We start from the raw sequence: 24,660 nt of genomic DNA, 5'->3' as shown, positions 1-24,660 counted from the left end.
AACAAATGTTCCCATGCAACTTCTTGAGATTATATACCCACACAAGTCGGTCGAGAGTGGACAATGTCACACATAAAGGCTAAACGTCACCCATAGCGTTCGGCTCCTGTTAAATAAAGCTCGTCGATGCTAGCAGTTATAGCGGTGAATTTGGAGACGAGTTGGATATTTGGAATTCTGACCGTGAGTATCATTGCAACCAAAGAGGCAATGAAGATAACGCCCCTTCCCGCCCGCACCGCTGGTTTAGCACGGAGCGGGCGCTTAGCAATGCTGTCAATTAAAGGCCCTGCTAGCTCTAGCGGGAGAGATCTCGGGGGAAGAAGGTGGCGGATTCGTCTATTATTATTATTAGTTTATATCTTGTTTTCCAGACACAGTAGCGAAATAAAAACCCCAGGATCATGTAGAGCGGGTTAATACGAACATTTTAAGACCAAAATTATGATTCTGACAGGAGCAGTTAAAGAGAGAGGGGCCAAAGTTTTTCGTTGTAAAGTGAATTGAAGCCAGAGTGGATGGAACCAGAAGCTTACTATTTGGAACGCGGTGGCTAGCAGGTTAGCTATGTCCATTTATATAGAGAGTCTATGGTCATGCACCTTCTTCACAGTTTTATTTATACCAACCATCTCAACTCGGGTGTGTCCCAGATTTGAATTTTGAAAAATCTGGTCAGCCATTTCTAGACAAATACATAACACCTAGAAATACATTTTTTAAAGTGCTGTGCCTTTCCTAGTTCCTTTCCTTGCTTCCTATATACTCCTCCTCACCCTCGCCTGCCTCTTAATTCTTCATAAATCACCCTCCATATGAAAGAGAACTCATCAACACTAAGAGGTTCTTGGCGTAATCATAATTGGGAATGCAGTAGATATATAAAAAAAAAGCAAGCGTTGCATTCAGGGAGCGAGGGAAAAAGCAGGTTTCGGGGCTTTTTTTGGTCACAAAATCTTTTGATGCTTTAGAAAAAGAAGGTCGGAGCTGGTTTTGGTGAATACGTGTGGATTAGTCATCGCCTTTGAAACTAAGCAGCTGTTTTGTTCTGCAGGTTCATAATGTCATTAGGATGTGCTGGAGCTAGAGTTCATGAATAAAAGACTTTGCAAACACCCACCTATAGACTTATTGTGTTAGTATACAGTCTATATGGTTAGCTTAATATTGTCTTGATGTTTGCAGCAGTGGCAGCAGTAAATAGCAATAGCCCTATCCCGCAATGGTAAAGATATACCATAGTAGTACCAAAACTTGCACTAAAACCAGAGATCTTTTAGTTCAGGGGTAAAGGTTTTGCCCAAAATGCTACAACAAACTTAGTTATAGACTTTAGAACAACAGTTTTAATACTTTAAATACCATGGTGACAGTAGCTCAGTTGGTAGAGCGTTTGTCCACTGATCTGAAGGTTGGTGGTGTGATTCCAGCTCCTTGGGCAAGACACTAAACCTTCGCCCCCAGTGTCTTTGTACACTGGTGTGTGAATATGTGAGTGGTTCCTTGATTTAAAGAGCCTAAAAATGTACCAAAATGGCCAATCTGTCTACAAAACCCATTGGATCACACTGTATCGTATAGAGCAGAGTAGGACTGCAGCTGCACCCTTGCGTCATTTAGAGCACATGTGTCAAACTCAAGGCCTGCGGGCCAAACGTGGCCCTCCACATCATTTTATGTGGCTCTCGACAGGGTAAATTTAAAGGTCTGATAGTCTTAAAATGTCATTTTATCAGGATATGCAGTTACACAGCCATATTTTTACATCTAGGCAAATGCATATGCAATATTTGTAACTTGAATAAGTAATAAATACAGAAACAGATAATTAACAAGTAAAAAAAAGTAGTTTGATTTATTTTACATCTGGCCCTTTGAGATAGTCATTTTTCTGATGTAGCCCTTGGTGAAAATGTGTTTGACACCCCTGATTTAGAAAGAGGACGGCTGGTGATTTGATGAGTGAATTGTTGCTGAATGAAAATCATCATACCCTTTTTGTAAAATGTATTGTGTATTCAGAAGTGTCCTCTGCTGAAGTATTTATTTTGTTTGTGTAGTTTTGTACATGTCAGCTCCCTGTCCACTGCCTGATCTTTATATATTCATTCATTTCAGCTTGACTCTGCAAAAAAAAAAAAAAAAAAAAAGATGGCTATACAATCGGACATGAAGTAGTGATACTAACAGTGTGGTTACTGGGAGAGTATGTGTATTGTGTAACTTCTATTAGAACAGGGCTACTTATTTAACTGCTATGTGACTCTTGAAAAGCAAGTATTTTTCAATTATTTTTCAAAAGTGTGTCAATTGTAATGACTGTAGTAATGATATTTGGTTGTAAAAGCAGAGTGAATAGAGGAAGGTAATCAAAGGTTGGTGGTTCAAACCCAGATCTGAGCAGGATATACAGTTTTTGTGTCCTTTGGCACGACACTTCACCCATTGCCAATGAATGAACACAGTAGTAATATGGCTGTAGCTTTGTACTTATTAGATGAAAATGACAGTGACAATACTTTAACTTTGAATTGGAGTACTTCTTTGCCTTCTGAGTAACCATGACGACCATGACAATTCTGTATGTTGTATAATGTATATTCATGATCCAAATAGTTAGATATATTTTGAATACTAATTTAGCGATACAAGTAAAGTATCTTTTGGTTAGATCTTCGTATACTTAGACTTACACTAACTTTTGAACTCTGTGTTTATTTTTTAGAAAAATCTTCAATCTTCTGCACTTTAGTCTACACCCGACTAACCAAACCCAACCCTAACAACACCGTCCTTCAGCCTAGCCTCGGTCACCATGACAACAGAAAGGCTAATCTCCAGCGGACGATTCGAGGGAGAGAGAGGAGGGGAGAAAAAGAGAGAGAAAGAAAGAGAGAGCCTGGAGAGAGAGAGGAAAGAGAGAGAGAGGGAGCTAGAAGGATAGAGGGGGAGGAGAGAGACAAAGAGAGAGGGGGGAAAGGGAGGGAGAGAGGAAAGGCAGAGAGGGAGAGAGAAAATAGAGGGGGGAGGAGAGAGAGAAAGAGAGAGGGGGGAAATCGAGAGGAAAGACAGAGAGGGAGAGAGAAAGATAGAGGGGGGAGGAGAGAGCGAAAGAGAGAGGGGGGAAAGAGAGGGAAAGAGACAGGAAAAACAGAGAGAGAGAAGGATAGAGGGGGGAGGAGAGAGAGAAATAGAGAGAGGTAGAAAAAGAGAGAGAGATACAGAGTGGGAGAGAGAGGGGGAAAGAGAAAAAAATGAGTGGGAAAGAGAGAGGGGCAGAGGTAGATAGAGAGAGGGGGAGAGAGAAAGAGAGGGGGAAGGAGAGAGAGAGAAAAAAAAGAGGGAGGGAGAGAGAAAGAGAGAAGCAGGGAGAGGGAGTGAAAAAGAAAGAGGGGGAGAAAGAGAGAGTGAGAGAGGGACATGGAAAGATAAAGAGGGGGAGAGAGGGGGAAAGGGAGAGCGAAAGACACAGGCAGAGGGAGAGAAAGATAGAGAGAGGGGAAAGGAGAGAGAAAAAGAGGGAGAAAGAAAGAGAGACTGGATGGAGAGAGAAAGGGAGAGGGGGAAATGGGGGAGAGAGAGAAAGATAAAGAGAGGGGAAGAGAGCGAGAGTGTGAGAGAGAGAGAGAGAGAGAGAGAGAGAGAGAGAGGGGGGGAAAGGGAGGGAGAAAGAGAGAGATAGAGAGAGAGTGGAGGGAGAAAAAGAGGGAGGGAGAGGGTGTGAAAAAGATAGCAAGAGAGCGAGAGAGGGGGGCAAAAGAGAGAGAGAGGGAGATAGAGAGAGAAAGGGACTGAGGGGGAAGAGAGAGAGAGAAGAAAAAGAGAGAAAAAGTGCAAGCGCTGGCATCAGGAAAACGTGAGCGGAGCCGAGAGCACGTGTGGAAGGAGGGAAAGACGCATGGAGCCTTCCACAGAGAAAAAAAAAAAAGCAGGGAGAGTTGACGGGGTTCACGAGACCAACACAGGAACATCTCTCCCTGCACTACATCATTAAGTCTGTGCTGTTCCACTGCTGTTTAAAAATAAAACTCTCCTTTCTTCCATGACGTTCCCTCTGTATCTTTTGATCTACCCCCTCGGTCTTGTTAGCTCGTCATCTGATTGTGCTTAATAATGCAGCCGGATGATAATGTAATGTTTTGAAGCAATAGTCGTATCATAATGAAGAAATGTACGCACTGCAGTCTGTATTAGAACTTGAAAAGGCACAGACCAGCCCTAAATACTGTAATAACTTTAGAATATCAAAGTAAAGGGTCTTTAAAACCTTTTGTTCTGACCCCTTTTGAGTGCACTATAGTCTTTGCAAGATGTGAACATTCATAACATTTGAAAATATGTATATGACAACCCGAAACCCTGGTCAATAGTATGCAGTTATGTGTAATTAGATTTTACATCAGATGCCCCTCCGTATACAATAGTATTTCTACAGGTTTGGGGGCAGTGCACTGGTTTGTGGTTTCATGTACAACTCAACTTTCTCACTGCATCTTCTTTTCATCCATCTTTGACACTTTCTCCTCCTAATGCTCTCCGCTCCACTCATCCTGTCAGTCTATCCTTCACTCCTTGATCCCTCATCCCGCTTCTCGCTCTCGTTCATCCCGTTTCTAATTCCCAAATCCAGCCTTGATGCCTTATCTTGCTCACAGCTCCACAATGCGCTGGCCGGTGTAAGGGCTCCACACCCCTGCTCTCTATCTGCTCTGCCTGGTGTGGACGGCACATATGTTGCAGATGATTAGCCTGGCACAGCACAGCCCCGGTCACGAGGAGGAGGAGGAGTAGGAGGAGGAGGAGGCTGCGGGGGGAGCAGTGGAGATGAACATGATGGATTCAGCAATACAAAGAAGTTAGGCTATAGGCTGAACGAGTGACTCCCTGTTTATGCCGCTCACATGTCTGAACCCCCTGTCCTCCTGGGTCATTATCTTTACTATATTGTCTTCAGCGTCCAAAATGAATCATTTCACTCTTCTCATTGACAGTACTCTTTGCCTGCAGAGTGATCCATTCCAGCAGATCTCATTTGGTTCTTTACTGCTGTGCTCGTGCGCGTGCCCGTGCGCAGATGTGTGCTGGGGGGTGTTTTGGGGGCTGCTCTCCGGCAGAGGGCGGAGTGACGGGGAGAGTCGTGTGTGAGAGGAGAGGGGAAAGGAGCTGCAGAGGGAGAGGAGCTCCTGAGCGGACATGGGGAAGAGCTGAAGCCGGGCACCTGCAGCCTGAGAGCGGGTAGGAGCAGAGGGAAAAGTGGGAGTTTGCGCCGGAGAGAGTGCGGTCTGCAGCTGTTTCAGGGGACTCAGGTGGAGCACATTCACTCACGCCTCGAGGACCACGGGAGATGCATTACGTCATAGCCTGGAGTCGACCGAGGTGACCGCGCGGCACGGGACGATGCAGGGCCATTCCGCTGCTGCCGCTGGCCGCTGGCGCCCGGCGGCGGGAACCGGACCGGTAAAAGCAGCGGTGCCGCCAGCGCGCGGTCACCGGCTCTGATGGCCGCTCGCGCCCGGGGCGAGAGCGAGATTCAGCCGCGGCTTTTCAGGATCAGGGACAGCGGGGCTCGGGGCCCCGCCACACACCAGCACCGTGCGTGTGCCGTGTTTATCCGAGGGCAGGAGCGGGAAGGGGGACATGCCCGCGCAGTCGGACGGGGGGAAGGCGGCGGTGGGCTTCGCGCAGCTGTACGATGTGGACGCTGAGGAGCCGCTGGACTCCGCAGCCATCCACATCTGCCAGTGCTGCCGCACCTCGGCCTGCTACTGGGGCTGCCGCTCCGCGTGCCTCGGCAAGCTGCTGGGCGGGGGCCAGCCCGCCAGCGGAGTGGGCATCCGGGAGACCCACTGCCCCCCCAGGGAACAGCTGTGGATCGACTGCCTCTGGATCATCCTGGCCCTGCTCGTGTTCTTCTGGGACGTGGGCACAGACCTGTGCCTGGCCGTGGACTACTACCGGCGTCAGGACTACCTGTGGTTTGGACTCACGCTCTTCTTTGTGCTCGTGCCCTCGGTGCTGGTCCAGATCTTGAGCTTCCGCTGGTTCGTGCAGGACTACACCGGGGGAGGGCTGGGGGAGGTGGAGGGGCTCACTAAGAGAGGCGCCGTGTCTCTGGGCTGCTTGTACCCCGGGAAGGACCGCATGCAGCTGGCGTCCATCTGGCTGTGGCAGGCCACCATCCACATCCTGCAGCTGGGGCAGGTCTGGAGGTAGGGTCCACTGGCTCATATGTAACATAACTCCACTTTAAGTTTAGCCAAGACTTAAACTGGTCCTCACTACATGAGCCCCTGGCTCCAGGCCCCATTCAGAGTTCTACATGAGTAACTGCAGCCCTTAACCTCACACTTCCTGTTGTGGTCAGGGTGTGGCTGCGGTCGTGTAGTTCCAGAGGATTCTCAGATGATTACTTCTAAAAACAGAATACAAAAGTGTACACATTTACCATGGACTTTCTGTCTTCCTGTTATGCCTTGTTGGGACATCCCATTTGAGAATATAGCTGCAGAAAGTTACAAATGTGCTACAAGAATAGACTTCAGCATCTCGTTATAAGTCTCCATCACTGTCGGAGTACGTGCCTATATTTTGACAGGACGGTTCCTCATTCCTCAGACAGTGGTTCCTCTTTAATAGCTGCTATGGCATGTCTAGACAATGTAACAGGGAGAAAAGAGAGCTGGGATCATGATGACAGGTTTAAGGGAAAGGGAGGGGAACACTGAAATAAACTGGGTGACCTCACAACATTTCAGCTCGTGTTTTCAGTCTAGCACCTGATATCAGTGTAGACAGTTGGGCCAGATAAACAGACTAAGGCTCTGTTCACACTTGCACCGTCAAAACAGGGACTAAAGCAAGACGAGAATGAGCCCAAACTAAACCTACATTAGAACTTAACCTGGGCATAAATGTGTTAACCAAATATTAATGCAACAAGTTGTACAGAACAACAAGAAGAGACGTAGGTAAAATACATTGAGTCTATTTCAGCACCACGGTCAGTTCCTCAAGAGTCATGGTACAGAACTAAATACAAAACAGCTTAAGAATAATGGAGAGGGTGTTTTGACAGATAATCAAATCAGGAAGTGAAGGCTCCCTACACACTCACCAGTGCTTTTTCTGTGTCCGTTCAATCAATATTTGGAGAAAGAGCAAGGCCCCTAGTAAATGTTATAATTATCAAGCTACAGTTTTGGCATGAGTCATACAACACAACCTATTACAACTGTTTATCACCACTCACACGGAGAATAGAAAGTACTGCAAAGAAAGAGCATCCACAAAGGCACTTGTCAGCAACAGCAATACTACAATGACAACTACTACTACTACTTCTACCACTACTACTACTACTCCTACTTAAGTATTAATAATGTTACTGCCATGCTTCTACTGCTGATTTTGGAGAACTATCTTGATACTACTTCTCCACACACTTCTATAATATATATGTAAAGCTAACATTTTCAGTTTACATTATACTCATTACTTGAAGAAACGTACTTAGATAAAACTAAAGGTTATGGTTCAATGCTGCACTATATAATGCTGTTCTACCACTACTACTACTACTACTGCTGCTGCTGCTGCTGCTGCTGCTACTACGAGAAGTACAACTACTACTATTTCACCCTATTAAACGTGTACCTTTATACTATCGATCCCACTTCTGACTCCTGTTCCCATGACTACTACTACTACTACTACTGCTTATACTACAACTACTACTCCCACAGCTACTACTACTACTGCTACTACTGCTGCTGCTATTACTCCTACTACTACTGCTTCTACTACTACTACTACTATTACTACTACTGCTTCTACTACTATTACTATTACTACCACTACTACTACTGCTGCTGCTACCACGAGAAGTACTTCTACTACTCGATTCTACTTCTGACTCCCGCACCCATGATGATGACTACTACTACTACTACTACTACTACAACAAATACTACTAATACCTAGCTCCTATGTGGTAATACACTTTCCTCTTGTACTTGTCCCCGTATTGCAATTGATTTTACATCTGCTGCTACTACTAAAACTACTTTACTACTACTAGTATCAGGTTAATGATTTTATTCACTCAAGCGATCCTGAAAATGACATCGCTATTACTCCTGGTACTACTCCTACTCTTACTGCTACTACTACTACCGCCTGTCTATGTCTATGTTGTGACAGACTGCTCCTTCTTCTTTTCCCTCGCCTCGTCTTCATCCCCCGCGGACATGATCATTTCTTAAACGTCGGCAGCGGTGGTGTTAGTACGGCGTATGCGCTGGGCTTTGCATGTGTGCTGGAGCGTGCTACAGTGTGAGACCAGTGGAAAAATGGTGTTAGAACCTCTCTGACTCCTCTAACAGCGAGCACGGGGAGTACAAAGCCACGAGACATCTGCGCTGCTGGCACCGCGTTAGCCGGCCCGGTCAGGGAGACACGGGCCGGGAGGGGAGGTGATAATTGTTGTGATAAGATTTAAAAAAGAAAAAAAAAAGGTGGCAGAGATTTTCATAAAAGATACTGTTGTGCTGAGTGCCCTTAAAAGAATCAGTTGGTAGAGTGTTTGTGCGGTGATTCGAGATTGGAGATTCGAATCCCGCTCTTAACGTAAAAGTGTGTGTGAAAAGTGATATATAAAAATGTGACCGGTTACTATAATAAAAGTGGTATCGAAGCTAGACTCATTTGAGCAACTACTGATACTGGAAAAAAAGAAAAAAAAATATACAAGTGGATCAAATTTGACTTTACCTCAATAGTTTCATCTTGAGTTTTTTCAGAGCTACTTTAAGACCAAATGAAATAAACAAATGTGTTAAAAATTACAATATTGTGTAAAAAAAAAAAAAAAGAGCTTTTAGATTCCTTTTTCCTTATCATTAGTATCGAAATCGAGTTTGAAATTTTAGTATCATGACACTAGCGAAAAAAAAAAAAAAAATCTAAGCTTAAAGATGCACTGTGTACTTTTTCTGGTGCTTGTCCCCATGGAGATGTTATTACTTTGCATGGGATGTTCCACAATATGACAGAAAAAGTATCTATCTTGCATTTTTTACATTTAAATTAGGTTTGTTGTAGAAATACGTTGAAATACTGTACATCATTTTTACCTGAAGTGGGGTCACCTTTCCTCAGATCTGACCTGTAACTTAGCATAACTTGGCCTGGTGGATTCACGTGCTGGTCTCCATGGATATAGATAAGCTATTTAGTTACAGAACCCTGAAAACCTGCATAAATCATGTATTTTGTAGCATATTCCGTTACATTGTCCAATCAGAGTACTGTATTCTGAGTACTTTGAATACTTTTACACAGCGTCACATTATATTAGAGTATAAAACATGACATAAACTTACAAACAGATGTATTTTTGTTGCATTTTTGTTTGTTATGCATTCATTTATGTCCAATTTATATCCATTTAGAGAGATTTTTTGCCTCACCTATGCACAGTTCAAAGCCAAAATTACATGTCAGAGTATAGTCACTTCGCTTTTAATGTAGGAAAGTAACTGTACTCTGAATACCACCAACAAAACAGCAACTGTACTCAAAATTAGTAATCTCAATATGTACTTTCAGTGCATGGATTCAGTTACTTCCCGTAACTGACTGTGGAACATTCCAGGAAAATCATTAACATCTCCATAAAGAAAAGCAGGAAGCAGCCTCTCTATATAAAGGCTACACAGCACAAAATACAATGTAAATGATTCGTTTTAGGAAAATTTGAAATAAAAATGATACTCAGGACGTCGGTAGTGCAGTAGTGTAGTAGTTTTAGTAGTACAGACAGTGCAATTTATTTGGCCATTTTATTTGGGATTTGTGTTTACTCCAAGATGCAAAAATATTCAGAGCTGCAAAGGGAGCTGTTCTCTTCTGTATAAAGTAAACTAATTAGGGAGAGTTGATATGATTCAATGCTTTCTGGTTTGAAGCTCAAGCATTAAATACACATGCAGACTTCAGCTTCTACTTTGAAACGTTTAGACACACTCTTTCACTCAGCCCTTCGTTTCATAACAGCAGGTTGGCCATCGCTATCCGTCAGAAGAGAACAACACTGTATAAATGTATTTATGTGGGACTACGGCGATAAACTGCCTGATTATTTCACTTGCTTGATGGACTTTGATACTGGAACTTTTAAAACAAGACTTCGTGATTGTCTACGTGTAAAAACTGACCGTGCTCGAACTGAAACGGGAAACAAATCTTTTATTATTTTGCATTTCATTAATTCAAACTGGATACACTGGTGCCACTAATGCACTTTTATAATCTGGTGATAAACATTTAACATAAACATTCACACCTGCATCTGTTTTTAGATTTACGTGTTTCGGCAACATTTTGAAGACTTTTCCCCATTCCGAAGCTATAATATTTTGTTTTAAGCTGTTAATCGCTATGGCAACAGTCCCAATTTCTCACAATTCCGAGACTTACAGCTAGAAACCTGAACTTTGACCCTTACGCATTGGATTAGACTTGAGAAATACAACACCAAAGCAGTATTGTCACTCTCTCCATGGAAACAATAGGTGATACTAACAATAAAAACAACCATAATTGAACAAGTGCATCAAATATATGTGTTTAACGCTGTAGTGTGGTACAATCCAGGTAAAGACGTACGGAAACGAGCACGCAGCGGATTCGCAAGTTACACAGCAAACCTTTTTTGTATACAGAGCTTTGTAATGGCCTAGCGTTGCCTCTGGCCCTTTTCTTCCTCTCCTCCTTCTATGTTTACAATCTCTCCCTCCCTGGTTGTAACCCACCCCCCACCAACCAACCAACCAACCAACCAACCGCTGTAATGCGTCGTATACTATACACACCACCCCCGCCGTCCGCCAAAATGGACTCTCCAACCTGAACGCAAGGGAAGGAGGGAGGGGGACAACGCTTGGGTCTTTATACTTCAGAAAAAAATGGCACAGTCTGATTGAGATAGATCGTTGTAACGTGGGGAGAGAGTAAGAATTGGGGGAGGGGATGGTGGAGGTGGTTACTGGGAGAAAAATGACCAAAATATTGACTTGTTTTGCTGTTAACCTAGTGCCATTACACATATTTTTGCTGTATTTTAAGATTATGGTCAAGTAGTTATAGGTAGAAGGATTTTATTTTGAAGAAGTAGCATCATTTCTTCTTTCTTATTCTGCATAAAACACACACTAATCCCGTCGTTTAGATCTGTACAAACGTGTCACAATCATATCTTTTTCCCCAAATCCTTCAGTTCTTCTCCGTTATAACATTCACGCTATACAATATTTCTCATATATGTTCAAAACCAGCTGGCTCTAATAGCACGAAACAATGAATAATGCAAGAGACCGGCTAACACACTATGGACTGGAGAGAGGCGTGTATACAGGCCCATAGGAAACTCATTAGACTACATTAGCACATATGTTAGCATCCCCCCCACACACACACACACAACTGCCTTCAAGCATTTTAATTGAAGCCACATCCCACCTACATGTATTTCACATCTGGATCCCCTACGCAGCTTTTGAGGCTTCATTTATTACGACGATGAATGGCAAATGTTTGTAATTAGGGAAGAAGGGCGCGGGTTTAGTGTAAAGGTGACGGCTTTTATTTTATAGTTAAATATGGGGTAAGATTGAATTAATATTATGGTTATTATGGCTCGAAGCGGTTTACATCAAGGAACCGCTCGCACATTTACGCACACATTCATACAGCAGTGTACGCAGACACTGGTGCGAGGTGGGTTAAGTGTTTTGCCCAAGGACACGAAAACAGTGCTCATCTATGGGAGCTAGAATCGCACCGACAACCTGTGGGTTAGTGGATGTGACCGCTCAACCAGTGATGTTTATGTACCTAGCAGGATTTAGCCTCCGTTTAGTACCACATGTTTTTACTTCCAAATAGATTTTTAAAGAAAATAATCCTTTTTTTGTTTTATTAGTCAAATGACATGTATCTACATAATGAAATTTAATTCAAATATATGCTCAAAATGGGCTTTATACCAGCTTGTTTTGTTTGTGCGACAGACAAAGCAAAAAAAAACAACAAAACAAGAAAATAAATGAATGAATTATATTGAAAATGTTATTTAAAAATGACATATTACAGTTAAGAAAGAGTATAGTTCGCTCCTAGAACAGAACAGCTGGACTTGTGATTCACTGACACGCCAGTTTTACTTCAATTTCTAAATAAAAATCTCGAAATGATTGAAGAAATACAAAAATACCTTAAATCTGTTGTTGCGCTTAGTCAAATTTCCATAAAATCACGTCTAGTCTTTTACAGTAGTGTTCATCCTCTAATCTGACAATTGGCGGTTCGAATCCCGCTCTCGACATAAACATCATTGGTCGAGCGGTCACATCCACTGACCGACAGGTTGACGGTGCGATTCCAGCTCCCACAGATGAACGCCGGTGTTGTGTCCTTGCGTGTGTGAATGGGCGAGCGGTACCTTGATGTAAAGCGCTTTGAGTGCCTTGAAGGTGAAAAAGCGCTATATAAAAATGCGACTCACTTTTTCCAGGTACATCCATATGCACTTTACCTGAGTATGAAACAATACATCTGTGTAAATAATGTGTTTGTTTTTGCCCATATTGCATTATTGTTATGCCTGAAAACAGTAATATTATGTCAATTAGAGCTGAACGATTTGGGTAAAATATATACCGTAATTGTGATTTATCTGAAAAGCATTGCGATCAGATTTGTGATTTACGTTTTAATAAAAGGATTCTGTTCAAAGTTCACATTTTAAACCTGAAGAATTGACAAAACGGCTGAAATATGAACAAATGAATATAAGAATCACATTTCAGAGCATGTTTGCACAGGGTTAGCAGGATTACACAGAATAAGAAAGGAGATTTTGTTTGTAGAAGGAATAATTTCAAGTTAACAAAGTTTCAAAACCAAGATGGCTGACTTTCTCCCTCTTTCTCGCTCTTTTTGCAGGTATATCCGCACGCTGTACCTGGGTATCATGTCTCGGAGGCAGAAGGAGCACCAGAGGAGGTGGTACTGGGCCATGATGTTTGAATACGCGGACGTCAACATGCTGCGGCTGCTCGAGACCTTCCTGGAGTCTGCCCCTCAACTGGTCCTACAGCTCTGCATCATGATCCAGGAGAACAGAGCCGAGACGCTGCAATGTGAGTATCTGGAATGTTCCACAGTATGGCATTAAACTGCATTAATCTATCATGAATTTGTTGAGTTACACGTACATGAGTGGCGTTTTATTGCATACTGTGGCCGCAATGGATGTACTTTAGCTGGCAGGTCCTCCACCAGAAAAGTTACGTAGTGGACCTTTAAAGCAATGAACATACATAAGGTGTGCTTTGAATTAATGCCGTTTAAGTACAAAAATAGAAAAGCTTAGCTTTTAAGGCTGAACTCTGCTCCAAACCACACAACTGCACAATATCTACACGTGTTATTGAATGTCTGTCATCACACACTGTAGACTCGGTTTGGTCCTGTTCTAGTCCTGGTGTACACTTGATTTGGTCCTATTCTAATCCTGGTTTAGTCCTAATATAGACTCTGTTTGGTCCTGTTCTAGTCCTGGTTTATTTCTGATGTAGACTTGGTTTAGTCCAGTTCTAGTCCTGGTTTAGGTCTGATCTAGACTCGGTTTGGTCCTTTTCTGGTCCTGGTTTAGTTCTGATCTAGGCTCGGTTTGGTCCTGTTCTAGTCCTGGTGTAGATTTGACTTGGTCCTATTCTAATCCTGGTTTAGTCCTAATATAGACTTGGTTTGGTCCTGTTTTAGTCCTGGTTCAGTCCTGTTCTAGTCCTGGTTTAGTCCTGATGTAGACTTGGTTTGGTCCTTTTCTAGTCCTGGTTTAGTCCAGTTCTAGTCCTGGTTTAGGTCTGATCTAGACTCGGTTTGGTCCTTTTCTAGTCCTGGTTTAGTCCTGTTCTAGTCCTGGTTTAGGTCTGATGTAGACTCGGTTTGGTCCTTTTCTAGTCCTGGTTTAGTTCTGATCTAGGCTCGGTTTGGTCCTGTTCTAGTCCTGGTGTAGACTTAACTTGGTCCTATTCTAATCCTGGTTTAGTCCTAATATAGACTTGGTTTGGTCCTGTTTTAGTCCTGGTTTAGTCCTGTTCTAGTCCTGGTTTAGTCCTGTTCTACTCCTGATGTGGACTTGGTTTGGTCCTGTTCTAGTCCTGGTTTAGTCCTGTTCTAGACCTGGTTTAGTCCTAATGTAGACTCGGTTTGGACCCATTCTAGTCCTGATGTAGACTTGGCTTGGTCCTGTTGTAGTCCTGGTTTAGTTCCAGGTTAGGTCCCTGTTTAGTCCTTGTTTTAATGCTGTGTTTTCGGAGCCTGTTTGAGCACAAGATAATGAATAGGTGCATAGACAACAATTAGCAATTAGCATCAGAGTCGACTCTGTATAATTAACAATTGTTGACTGGGATTTCAAATACTTTTTTACCAGACAGAATCAAGTACAAACAAAAATATTACTCCTGATTGAATCTAAATAAAACTACTATCGTTACTGCCTCTACTAAAAAGCAAAAAGTGTAAGTATAGTCTGTTGTGACTTTTACCAGCTGCTTGTTTCCATGGTGATGTTATTACTTTGCCTAGAGAAGGTTCCACAGTATGGCGTTAGACTTATCCATCTTGCATTTATCAAATTACTTTACTTTTTTTGCTCAGAAATACATTTAATAACACGCATTCTTGCTGTGAGTAGGGTCATGTCTCCATAGATCTGACGCGTAACTTGGCTCGGTGGATGCAAAAGTTTAATGCCCTACTGTGGGGGGGCAAGGCAAACAATAGCATATTCGTGAAGGCAAGCAGGCGGCAGAAACTTCACCCACCTTCTCCATGAGCAGAAAAGTTACATAGTGGACCTTTAATGAAGTTTGATTATATAAGGTTATACAAAACAAATGACTGTATTATTATTAGTCATTATCAGTCATGTGGTCATTCGGCCTAAATGAGGGGTACGATGGGGCGTTTATATTTAGGCTGTGCTCTGTCATCACCAAAATGTTACATCTGTAAGTAGTGAGTCAGTGCGTTTGTGTCCAGCTCTTTAAAGTATGACTCATCAACACAAAAATCTACATTTAAACTAAGGCCGGTCGTGATGCTGGGAAGTAGGTTAGGAGAAAAACACGACAACTTTATTTTTGCTCACGTTTGCTCACTCTATGTATTTTAAAGGTACACTATGCAGCTTTTATGGTTGGGGTTCTGCCACTTGCGCAACTCCATGGCGATGAGCGATGTATTTATAGGTCTGGAACACATATGTCAAACTCAGTGAATTTAAGTTTGACCCCCACTGGCCTGGAATGTTCCACAGTTTGGCATTAAAATGAACTATCGTAAATTTATTCAATTACAAGTGATGCTGATGGGTAAATGGTAAAAGGTCACGTTTTTACATAGCGCTTTTCTACCTTCAAGGCTCAAAGCGCTTTACATCAAGGAACCGCTCACCCGTTCACACGCACATTCATACGCCAGAGTACGCAGACACTGGGGGCGCGGTGGGTTAAGTGTCTTGCCCAAGGACACAACAACAGCGTTCATCTGCGGGAGCTGGAATCACACCACCAACTTATGAGTCAGTAGATCCGACGTCTCTACCATTGCTGTTTATGTCTAGAGCAGGATTCAAACCGCCAACCTTCACACCGCTTCACCACACTCTACCAACTGAGCTACTCATGCAAAAACATGGGTCAGCTCTCCACAGATCTGATCTGTAATTTGGCCTGAAGGTGTCTCCTGCTTGTCTGAAAGAATAAATTGAATGCAATACTTGGGAACATTCCAGGTGAAGCAACAACACCTCCATAGAGATAAGGGCTGACCCTAACCTCAGAAAAGTTACATAGTGCCCCTTTAAAGTCATTTGGATAATGTATTCCTTGACTGAAGTTATTAATTTGCTTCATAATCTTGATCAGACCGTCCCAAGGTAAGAGTAGGATTGTATTTTGTATCATTTTTCTCAGTTGAAAGACCTGTATTCAGTTTTATTTCCATGTATTTGAGCAAAATGTGTCCTGCCCCAGTACAGATATATTGTATAAGCAGTTTTTGAGGTCTAAATAAGTCATAAGTCAGACAAAACTGCGCTCTGACCTCTGAAAGTTGTTGAAAAACAGTTATAAACTTGCAGTGAGGTGTAACTTTGAACCACTGCAAACCACTTAAATCCATTTGCCATTTGAAAAGCAGCAATGTAGTACTGTCCCCTCTTGTATCTTTTGTTTCGCAGGCATCTCCTCTCTGGCCTCTCTGCTCTCTCTCGCCTGGGTCCTCGCCTCTTACCACAAGCTCCTCCGCGACTCCCGTGACGACCAGCGGAGCATGAGTTACCGCGGCGCCCTGCTACACCTGTTTTGGCGTCTCTTTACCATCTCCTCCCGCGTCCTCTCGTTGGCTCTCTTCGCCTCGTTGTTCCATATTTACTTTGGCATTTTCGTGGTGGTCCATTGGTGCGCCATGGCCTTCTGGGTGGTGCATGGAGGGACGGATTTCTGCATGTCCAAATGGGAGGAGGTGCTGTTCAACATGGTGGTGGGGATTGTTTATATCTTCTGCTGGTTCAATGTGAAAGAAGGCAGGACTAGACATAGGATGGTGGCGTACTACACTGTGGTGCTGGCGGAGAACACCTTTCTAACCGGGTTGTGGTGAGTAACAAGGCAACACACAAAGTCAGGTATTTCTTCATTAACTTGATGTGTTAGAAGCATGTAAACTCGATCAAAAGTGTCAAAATTACATTGAAACTCTATAAATGTTTGTGTTTTTTGAGGAAAGGAACCGACTTGTACTGTACTTTTTGGGGTTTGGCAAAAAAAATTAAGTGAACTCTAAAACTGCAATACAGAGAAGACCTCGCAAAAACACACACTTTGACAAAACTTCACTAAGACGTGCGGGTCTGGAACTGCATCCGGTGTCACCAATATCAGAGAGGTGGATTAACCAATCAGAGAAACACTTGGTCTCTTTGTGTCAAAATAAACATGGCGGCTTACGAGTAAAATGGGGGTAAAGATAACGCAGAGGACTGACAAACGGTGTGGATTTTTGCAGAATCAACAACAGAAGAACCAAATTTATCTCATGTAATAGAACTGATATGTCCTGTTCTGAATTATAAGAGAATTTTAGAGGATTTTAGAGGCACATGGCACTGCACTGGTTCCTTTTTCATATCAGGTGCAATTCAAAATATTATTGATTGTGTTTAAATGTGTGCACTCTATGGGTCCTTTATGTTTAAATGTGTGCACTCTATGGGTCCTTTATTTTTTAAATGTGTGCACTCTATGGGTCCTCTTTATTTTAGGGAATTACTGCAGCTCTATACTCCACCCAGAGCCCTGAGATCAGCTGTGCCCAAAAACAAGCTCAAGACCATAGCCTTTTCTGTGGCAGTGCCCAGAATATGGAACAGCGCCCTCTGCCTGTCAGATCCTCTCAGTCTTTAACACAGTTTAAAACTAGACTGAAAACTCATCTCTTCTCCCTGGCATTTAACACTAGCTAGACAGGATATCTTGGTGTTTTATTGTTTTCCTATGTATTGTGTGATCTGTATTTGTTTTTTTGTTTTATATGAGGCAGCTATGTGCTATATAGACACACTATAGATACCAAAATGGATTGTCCCAAGCTAAAACAGAGGTTTTTCACTCTCTATAGTCCGGTTCTAGACCCTTCAGGCAATGAAACTCCAAATGTATTTTTATTACACTGCGAACATGACTTACCTGGTCCTATTGTGTATGTGACTGTTGTGTCCTTTGCAGGTACGCCTACAGAGACCCGGCTCAGACTGACTCCTATGCAGTCCCAGTGCTGTGTGGGGTCTATCTCACATTCGCAGGGGGGGTGCTGATCATGTTATTGTACTACGGTTTCCTCCACCCGGCAACCGCGCACCTGCACCCAAGTCCCGCCTCTTCCTGTTGTGCTCAGCTTCTGTGGGGCCTGCCCTTACCCCCCTCGGCTCCGCCCACCGCTCCACCCACTCCAGCTCACATGACCAAATCACAGACAGAGGAAGACGTGGCTGAGTCTTGTCTTCCTGTGTTTCAGGTGAGGAGAAATACAGGTTTAGTACTGATACTTTTATAGTTTAGTTATGTAATTATTAAGGTTCTGGTTTAGTCCTAGTTTACTCCATCCATAACACTGGTTTACTCCTGATTTAGTCCTGAGCTAGCCTACTTTAGGTAAGGGCAGGGGGGATGTGCTGATAAAAAAACAAAACAAACCATTGTGATCCGATCCCTGTAACCATAAGCAATTTTGTTGATTTTGTTGCTCATGAAGTTGCTCCCACCCACTCCCCCTATTGGTCAGCCTCTATCATTCTCTATGATTGACAGGTGGATTCAACCAACCGCAGTTAAGTGAGAACTCTCAGAAGCAGCAGACAGCTTTAGTTACCAGGCAACATAAAATGTACTATCTGCATGAATGAAATTAATTTGTAATGTCTGCTTTTTTTAAAGTTTTTTTTTTACGTCCACCCCTATAGATCTGGTTTAGAACAAATTTGACTTACCTCTACTTTGGTCTTGGTATGGTCCCTGGTCTGACCTGGTGTAGTCCTGGTTAAGACCTAGAAGTTTGCCTAGGTCAGAGCAGTTTTAGTCCATATTTAGACCTGGTTGAAGTCTGCAGTCTTGTCCTGTTTAAGCCTGGTTCAGTTCTTGTCACTTTATTTTGCCACAAGTTCAAATGTACAATATGTATACTCATAAACATACTGCATTACCTTCTCACATGTTGTCTTCCAGGTGAGGTCTTCTCCCCCCACTTCCAAACCAGAGGGCCCTCTCATCAAGATCGACATGCCCCGGAAGAGGTACCCTGCCTGGGATGCTCACTACGTGGACCGGCGTCTGCGAAGGACTATAAACATACTGCAGTACATTACCCCAGCCGCAGTGGGCATTCGCTATCGAGACGGGCCTCTCCTGTACGAACTATTGCAGTACGAGTCCTCACTTTGACACAAAAACATGCGCTCACACATTAGCACTGGTGCACCATGGGATACATGTAAATGACAACATAAAATACATCACAAACCGCCTTGTAGCAGACAGTGGAAAGATATGGGCTGATCAGTGTTTACGAAAAATCATACTCAAATTTATGAAAAATCATACTTAAATTTACGAAAAAAATCCTACTCAAATTTACAAAAAAATCCTACTCAAATTACGAATAAAATCTTACTCAAATTTACAAAAAATCCTACTCAAATTTACGAAAAATGATACTCAAATTTATGAAAAAATCATTCACTCCAATTTCAGAAAAACATTTTTTTCAAAACTTCAAATATTCAAATTAAAATTCATAGAATGGTTTATAAAAATACAGTAAATCTCTCTAAACTTTATCCTATAGGTTTAAATTATTTTTTATTTTATTATTATTTTTTAATCAGCCTACTACAATTACCAGTCAGTATATTAAAATTACACTGTTCCACCTTTCAAGGGGCATATGAAAAGTGGTAACTTCAAATAGTATCATCTGAATGGTCAAAAGTCCTCAAAATGGCACCTATAAACTAGAAATCGAATCTCATACATAGCCAGCTACAAACTGTATCCTTGACTCTAATGTATCATCAAAATTGCATCTGTTAAATGATGTAAACTGGTGTATATTGACCCATTTTTTCTACTGTCTATCTCGTCTCGTCTGCATACTTATATCATCCATTCCCAGCATATGTCGTTGTCACTTTCTTCCCCATCCCCTGCAGTGTCAAAAACTAAAAACAAAAAAAAACACCATGCATGCTGTCGACATTGCGCCAAACTTCCAACAACAAAAAAATCGTGACACTAAAGTCCAACGTGTCACTTATGACGTCAGGATTTCGTGAGCGTTTTGTCGTAAGTCCAGTCAAAAGATTGTGTATATATTTTGTATGTACATAAGAGGTGTTTTTATTGTTTTATTAATGTCAAAAAGGGAACAAAACGTCGGTAGGACTAGACAGAACACATTGAACTTAAACGAATTCAATGATCAGGTACGATTGGACTATTGTAAACTATTGGGGCGATGTATTGTTTGAGTAAAATCCGTAGAAGTATTCTGCTTACTACTTACGTCTCCTTATTATGATGTCATAAGTCTGCGTCGTACAGGTTTGTTGCTTCAGTAGAACGACGCCTTTCCATTGGATTTAGGTCACGGCATAAGCAAATATTTGTAAGATCCTGCTGACTGAGGGGTGGTTGGCAGTCTGTGTTTACACTCATCAGGCTTGTCGGTGAAGTGCTTTGCTCAAAGACACAACAATAGCACAAAGTAACAGCAAAATTAACTGAAAAACTTTACTTATGACGTCGTAATAAGGAGACTATGGTTGCATCTCATTACTGTTCTCTTGGCTCCTCAAAACTTTACATAAAATAGTGGCCGCATCCCATTTATACTCACTTCCTGTCTTGTTTCTTCAATTCCTACAATCCTTGAGCTGTCGATCCAGCCAATCGGAAGTCCGGAGGTTAGTGGGCGGGACTTACAATGAAGGATTTGAGGAGTCAAGGAGAAATGGGACGCAGCCACAGAACCATAATGCAAAGCGGCAACTTGTTTCCTATTGGCTCTTGCTCTTGTTTATTCATTTAGGAAACAGGAAGTTGACAGACAAGTGAACAGAAATGAGATTCACCTTGTTTCTTTCTGGGATAGTCTTGGAACTACAACTAAAACAATTATGCTAGCAAATTGGCAAATTGATCCAGTCCAGAAATTTCTCAAATCAAAGCCCAAAGGAAAAGCTAATTATTTTGATCAGTTTTTCTGGCATGTTTTGTCAGTTCATAATCCAATGCTAACAGTGTGGGGCTAGTCATTAAAGACTTTTGGGGCTTTTCTCGCCGTTGCCCCCCGGTGGCTACTAGCTGTAACACATCCAACCCCTCCAGGGCCACCCACGGGTTAGCTGCGATGTGCGGTTCATTATTTATATATGGTTTGTTTGTTTTTATGCCTGTGATGCAAGCTGTTACATTGGCACATGACAAACGAATGAGCCGCGATATCAGTCATCGCTGGTGGTCACACGCGCCATCGGGGGGCCAGTGAAACAAGGAGGGAGGAGAGAGGGAGGAGAGAGGGAGGAGAGAGGGAGGAGGAAGAGAGGGACAGAGAGAGAGAGGAGGAGACAGAGAGGAGGGGGAGAGAGAGAGGAGGGAGGAGGAGGAGGAAGAGAGGGACAGAGAGAGAGAGGAGGGGGAGGGAGAGAGGAGGGAGAGAGAGGGAGGAGGAGGAGGAGGAGAGGGACAGAGAGAGAGAGGAGGGAGGAGAGTGGGAGGAGGAGGAGGAGGAGAGGGACAGAGAGAGAGAGGAGGAGGGAGAGAGAGAGGAGGAGGGAGAGAGAGACAGAGAAGGAGAGAGAGAAAGGAGGGGGAGAGAGAGAGGAGGAGGGACAGAGGAGGAGGAAGAGAGGGACAGAGAGAGAGAGGAGGAGGGAGAGAGAGACAGAGAAGGAGAGAGAGGAAGGAGAGAGAGAGGAGGGAGGAGAGAGGAGGGAGGAGAGAGGAGGGAGAGAGAGAGGGAGAGAGGGACAGAGAGAGAGGAGGAGAGAGGGAGAGAGGAGGAGGAAGAGAGGGACAGAGAGAGGAGGTGGGAAAGAGGGACAGAGAGAGAGGAGGAGGGAGGAGGAGGGAACAAGGGAAAGAGAGGGACATGGAGAGGGAGAGGTGGGAGAGAGAGAGGGAGGGAGCAAGGGAGAGAGAGGGACACGGAGAGAGGAGGAGGAGGAGAGAGGGAGGGAGCAAGGGAGAGAGGGACACGGAGAGAGGAGGACGAGGAGGAAAGAGGGAGGGAGCAAGGGAGAGAGAGGGACACGGAGAGAGGAGGAGGAGGAGAGAGGGAGGGAGAAAGGGAGAGAGGGACACGGAGAGAGGAGGAGGAGAGAGGGAAGGAGCAAGTGAAAGAGAGGGAGAGGAGAAGGAGGGAGAGAGACAGAGAATGAGAGGAGGAGGGATTGATAGAGGAGGAGGGAGAGAGAGAGGAGGAGGGAGAGAGAAGAGGAGGAGGGAGAGAGAGGGGGGGAGAAAGAGAGGGGGGGAGAAAGAGAGAGAGAGGAGGGAGAAAGTGAGAGAGAGGAGGGAGAGAGAGAGAGGAGGATTGTGAGAAAGAGGAGGAGGGAGGGAGAGAGAGAGGAGGATTGAGAGAGAGAGAAAGAGGAGGAGGGAAAGAGAGAGAGGAGGTAGGAGAGAGGGAGCAAGGGAGAGAGACAGAGAGAGGAGGAGGTGGAGAGAGAGAGAGGAGGAGGAAGAGAGAGACAGAGAGAAGAGGAGGGAGAGAGACAGAGAGAGAGGAGGAGGGAGAGAGAGAGAAGGGGGAGGGAGAAGGAGCCAGAGAGAGAGGAAGGGGAGACAGGAGGAGGGAGAGAGAGTAGGAGGAGGAGGAAGAGCGAAACAGAGGAGGGAGATAGAGAGGAGGAGGGAAAGAGAGAGAGAGAGAGGAGGAGGGAGGAGAGAGAAAGAAAGTAGGAGGGCAGAAGGTGATAAACCATGGTGATTACAATATACAGAGTACTCAGTCATGTGATCAAGAGGTGTTTTCTGATTGGATAAAGGCAGGTCTCTATAGTAACAGAGCGGCAACACGTTAAAAAACACTAGAGGATTATAATGGGTACTTTAACATGAAATACTGCATAAGAGACAATTACAACTTCTACAAATACTACATATGAAAAAAAATAAATAAATAACATTTTTAAAAATTTGTTTGCAAAATTTGATGAATAAAACTAGCCTATTAGCCAATTAGCATTGGCTAATAGGCCAATTAGCATTTTGCTACAAGTATGCCTCTAATTGACAATTTAACAAATATTGTTACTATTATTACTAAATAATTCCTTTTCATTCGATTTCATATAAGATTTAAATCGCTCTTCATACCCTAACATGTTGAAGTACCCCTTATAGTACTTTTGCGTTTTTGGTGCTAAACAATTTCACCACCAAAATACCTGTAATTCCTCCGCGTTGGATTCAGTCCTCTTAAACAGCGTTGCTAACTCAATTGGCTGCTAACCCATCTCTTATGGTGCAAACATGTTAGACCGACATGTGCTTATGGTGCAAATAAGAGGGGCTGGTTTCTCTTTAAAAACCTATGGTGCAACTTCAGTACTGCCTTCGAAACCATTTGCCAAGGCTGTGCCAAAGTTTCCATTCAAAACTTGCTCTTCCTGGTCCTGCTATAGCTATGCAAGTCTCCAAAAGTGAGATATGCTAATGCTAGCTACACAACACATAGGTACCGTACATACTGCAACATATACACAAACGCCCAATAGTCCTTTCCCCCTTTACAATGTGGGAACAATATTCAAAATGGTGCTATGGTTTTGTACAGTCGTGGAGATATTAGCCAAATTGTACGTTTAGGAAGGGAAATAAATGGTTTTAGTGGGATGAGAGTGAACAAAAACAGCGATTTTTTTATTATTTTACCCGTGCAAGATTTCAATTGCCTTATCAACTCGATATAAAGTGTAAAAATGTCAACAATATATGCCATGGAGTTAGCGTGCTTTTGTTCACTCTTTGCAAAGTAGCCTGGCGAGCAAACCGAATCATTTAGCATTGTGTTACCAAGAGGCGGGACTAATTAAGTAAGACTAAACATGATTGGATAAAACTTTAGCCAATCAGGAAGTAGGTTTGCAGCGTGGAGATATTAAAGCATTCACTTGGACGTACTCATAAATGTATTTGGATAACGTTTTTTCCATCTTGAAACCCAATCCGAGACCCCGCCCTTTTTCTAGACACGTGATTATGACTGGTTGACCGGCCAGGCTACTTGCGCTTTAAGCAACCGGCATTGATTGCATTGTACATTGAAAGAAAACAGAAAAACCCAACCTACATGTACTGTGACAGCACATGTGCCATCTAGAAACACTAATTGTGAATATTTTGCATGAATGTCGTAGATTCAAGGGCACGTCTGCTCCCGTAGGAACTGCTTTGCTTCTAGATTGTTCGTTAAAAATATAAATAAATAAAATAAAGGGAGGTTGTTTTTAGCTTAGCATAGCAGCAGCCCCGCTCGCTTCTATATGTCAGTTTTTTGACTTATGATCTTCGAAACAATCATTCCTCGCATTATAGTCTATCAGGTTAAACAAATCAGGTGTGACACAACCAAATAAGTTTATGTGCAATTTTAAATGTTATTTTTTTGTATTTTCTTTCAAGTTAAAGCTGCATTGCGTAATCTTTCTGGTTGTCTCCATGGAAATTATATATCTTTGCCTGAAATGTTCCACGATATAGCATTAAACATATCTATTTCACATTTATTTCATTACACGTGTTTGTATTGCGCAGAAATACTACACTCGTAACTCGTCGTCCGTCTTTACGAACATAGATACGCGTAATGCCGTACTGCGGAACATTTTTGGCAAAGAAATAACACAGAATCTGCAGAAAATACCCGGTAAGAAATGTTACGCAGTGCATCTTTTGATATCAACTGTCTATCTTGTCATTATAGAGTCTAACATTACGATATCTATGTCAACATTGTTTTTAATGTTTTGTT

General features: G+C 43.0%; 1 protein-coding gene across 1 annotated transcript; it reads left to right on the top strand.

The window, feature by feature from the left end:
* Nucleotides 1-5,637: 5,637 nt before the first annotated feature.
* On the top strand, nt 5,638-19,067 carry LOC117382949 (XK-related protein 6-like). Its single transcript, XM_033980197.2, has 5 exons — nt 5,638-6,209; nt 13,003-13,199; nt 16,310-16,727; nt 17,856-18,144; nt 18,852-19,067. The coding sequence occupies exons 1-5, from the start codon at nt 5,638-5,640 to the stop codon at nt 19,065-19,067; spliced, it is 1,692 nt and encodes a 563-aa protein (XP_033836088.1).
* Nucleotides 19,068-24,660: the final 5,593 nt, after the last annotated feature.

The sequence above is a fragment of the Periophthalmus magnuspinnatus genome, chromosome 2 (assembly GCF_009829125.3).
Source record: "Periophthalmus magnuspinnatus isolate fPerMag1 chromosome 2, fPerMag1.2.pri, whole genome shotgun sequence".
NCBI classification, from domain to species: Eukaryota; Metazoa; Chordata; class Actinopteri; order Gobiiformes; family Gobiidae; genus Periophthalmus; species Periophthalmus magnuspinnatus.
The sequence above is the reverse complement of the archived record's forward strand: the minus strand, read 5'-3'. Positions and strand labels throughout refer to the sequence as shown.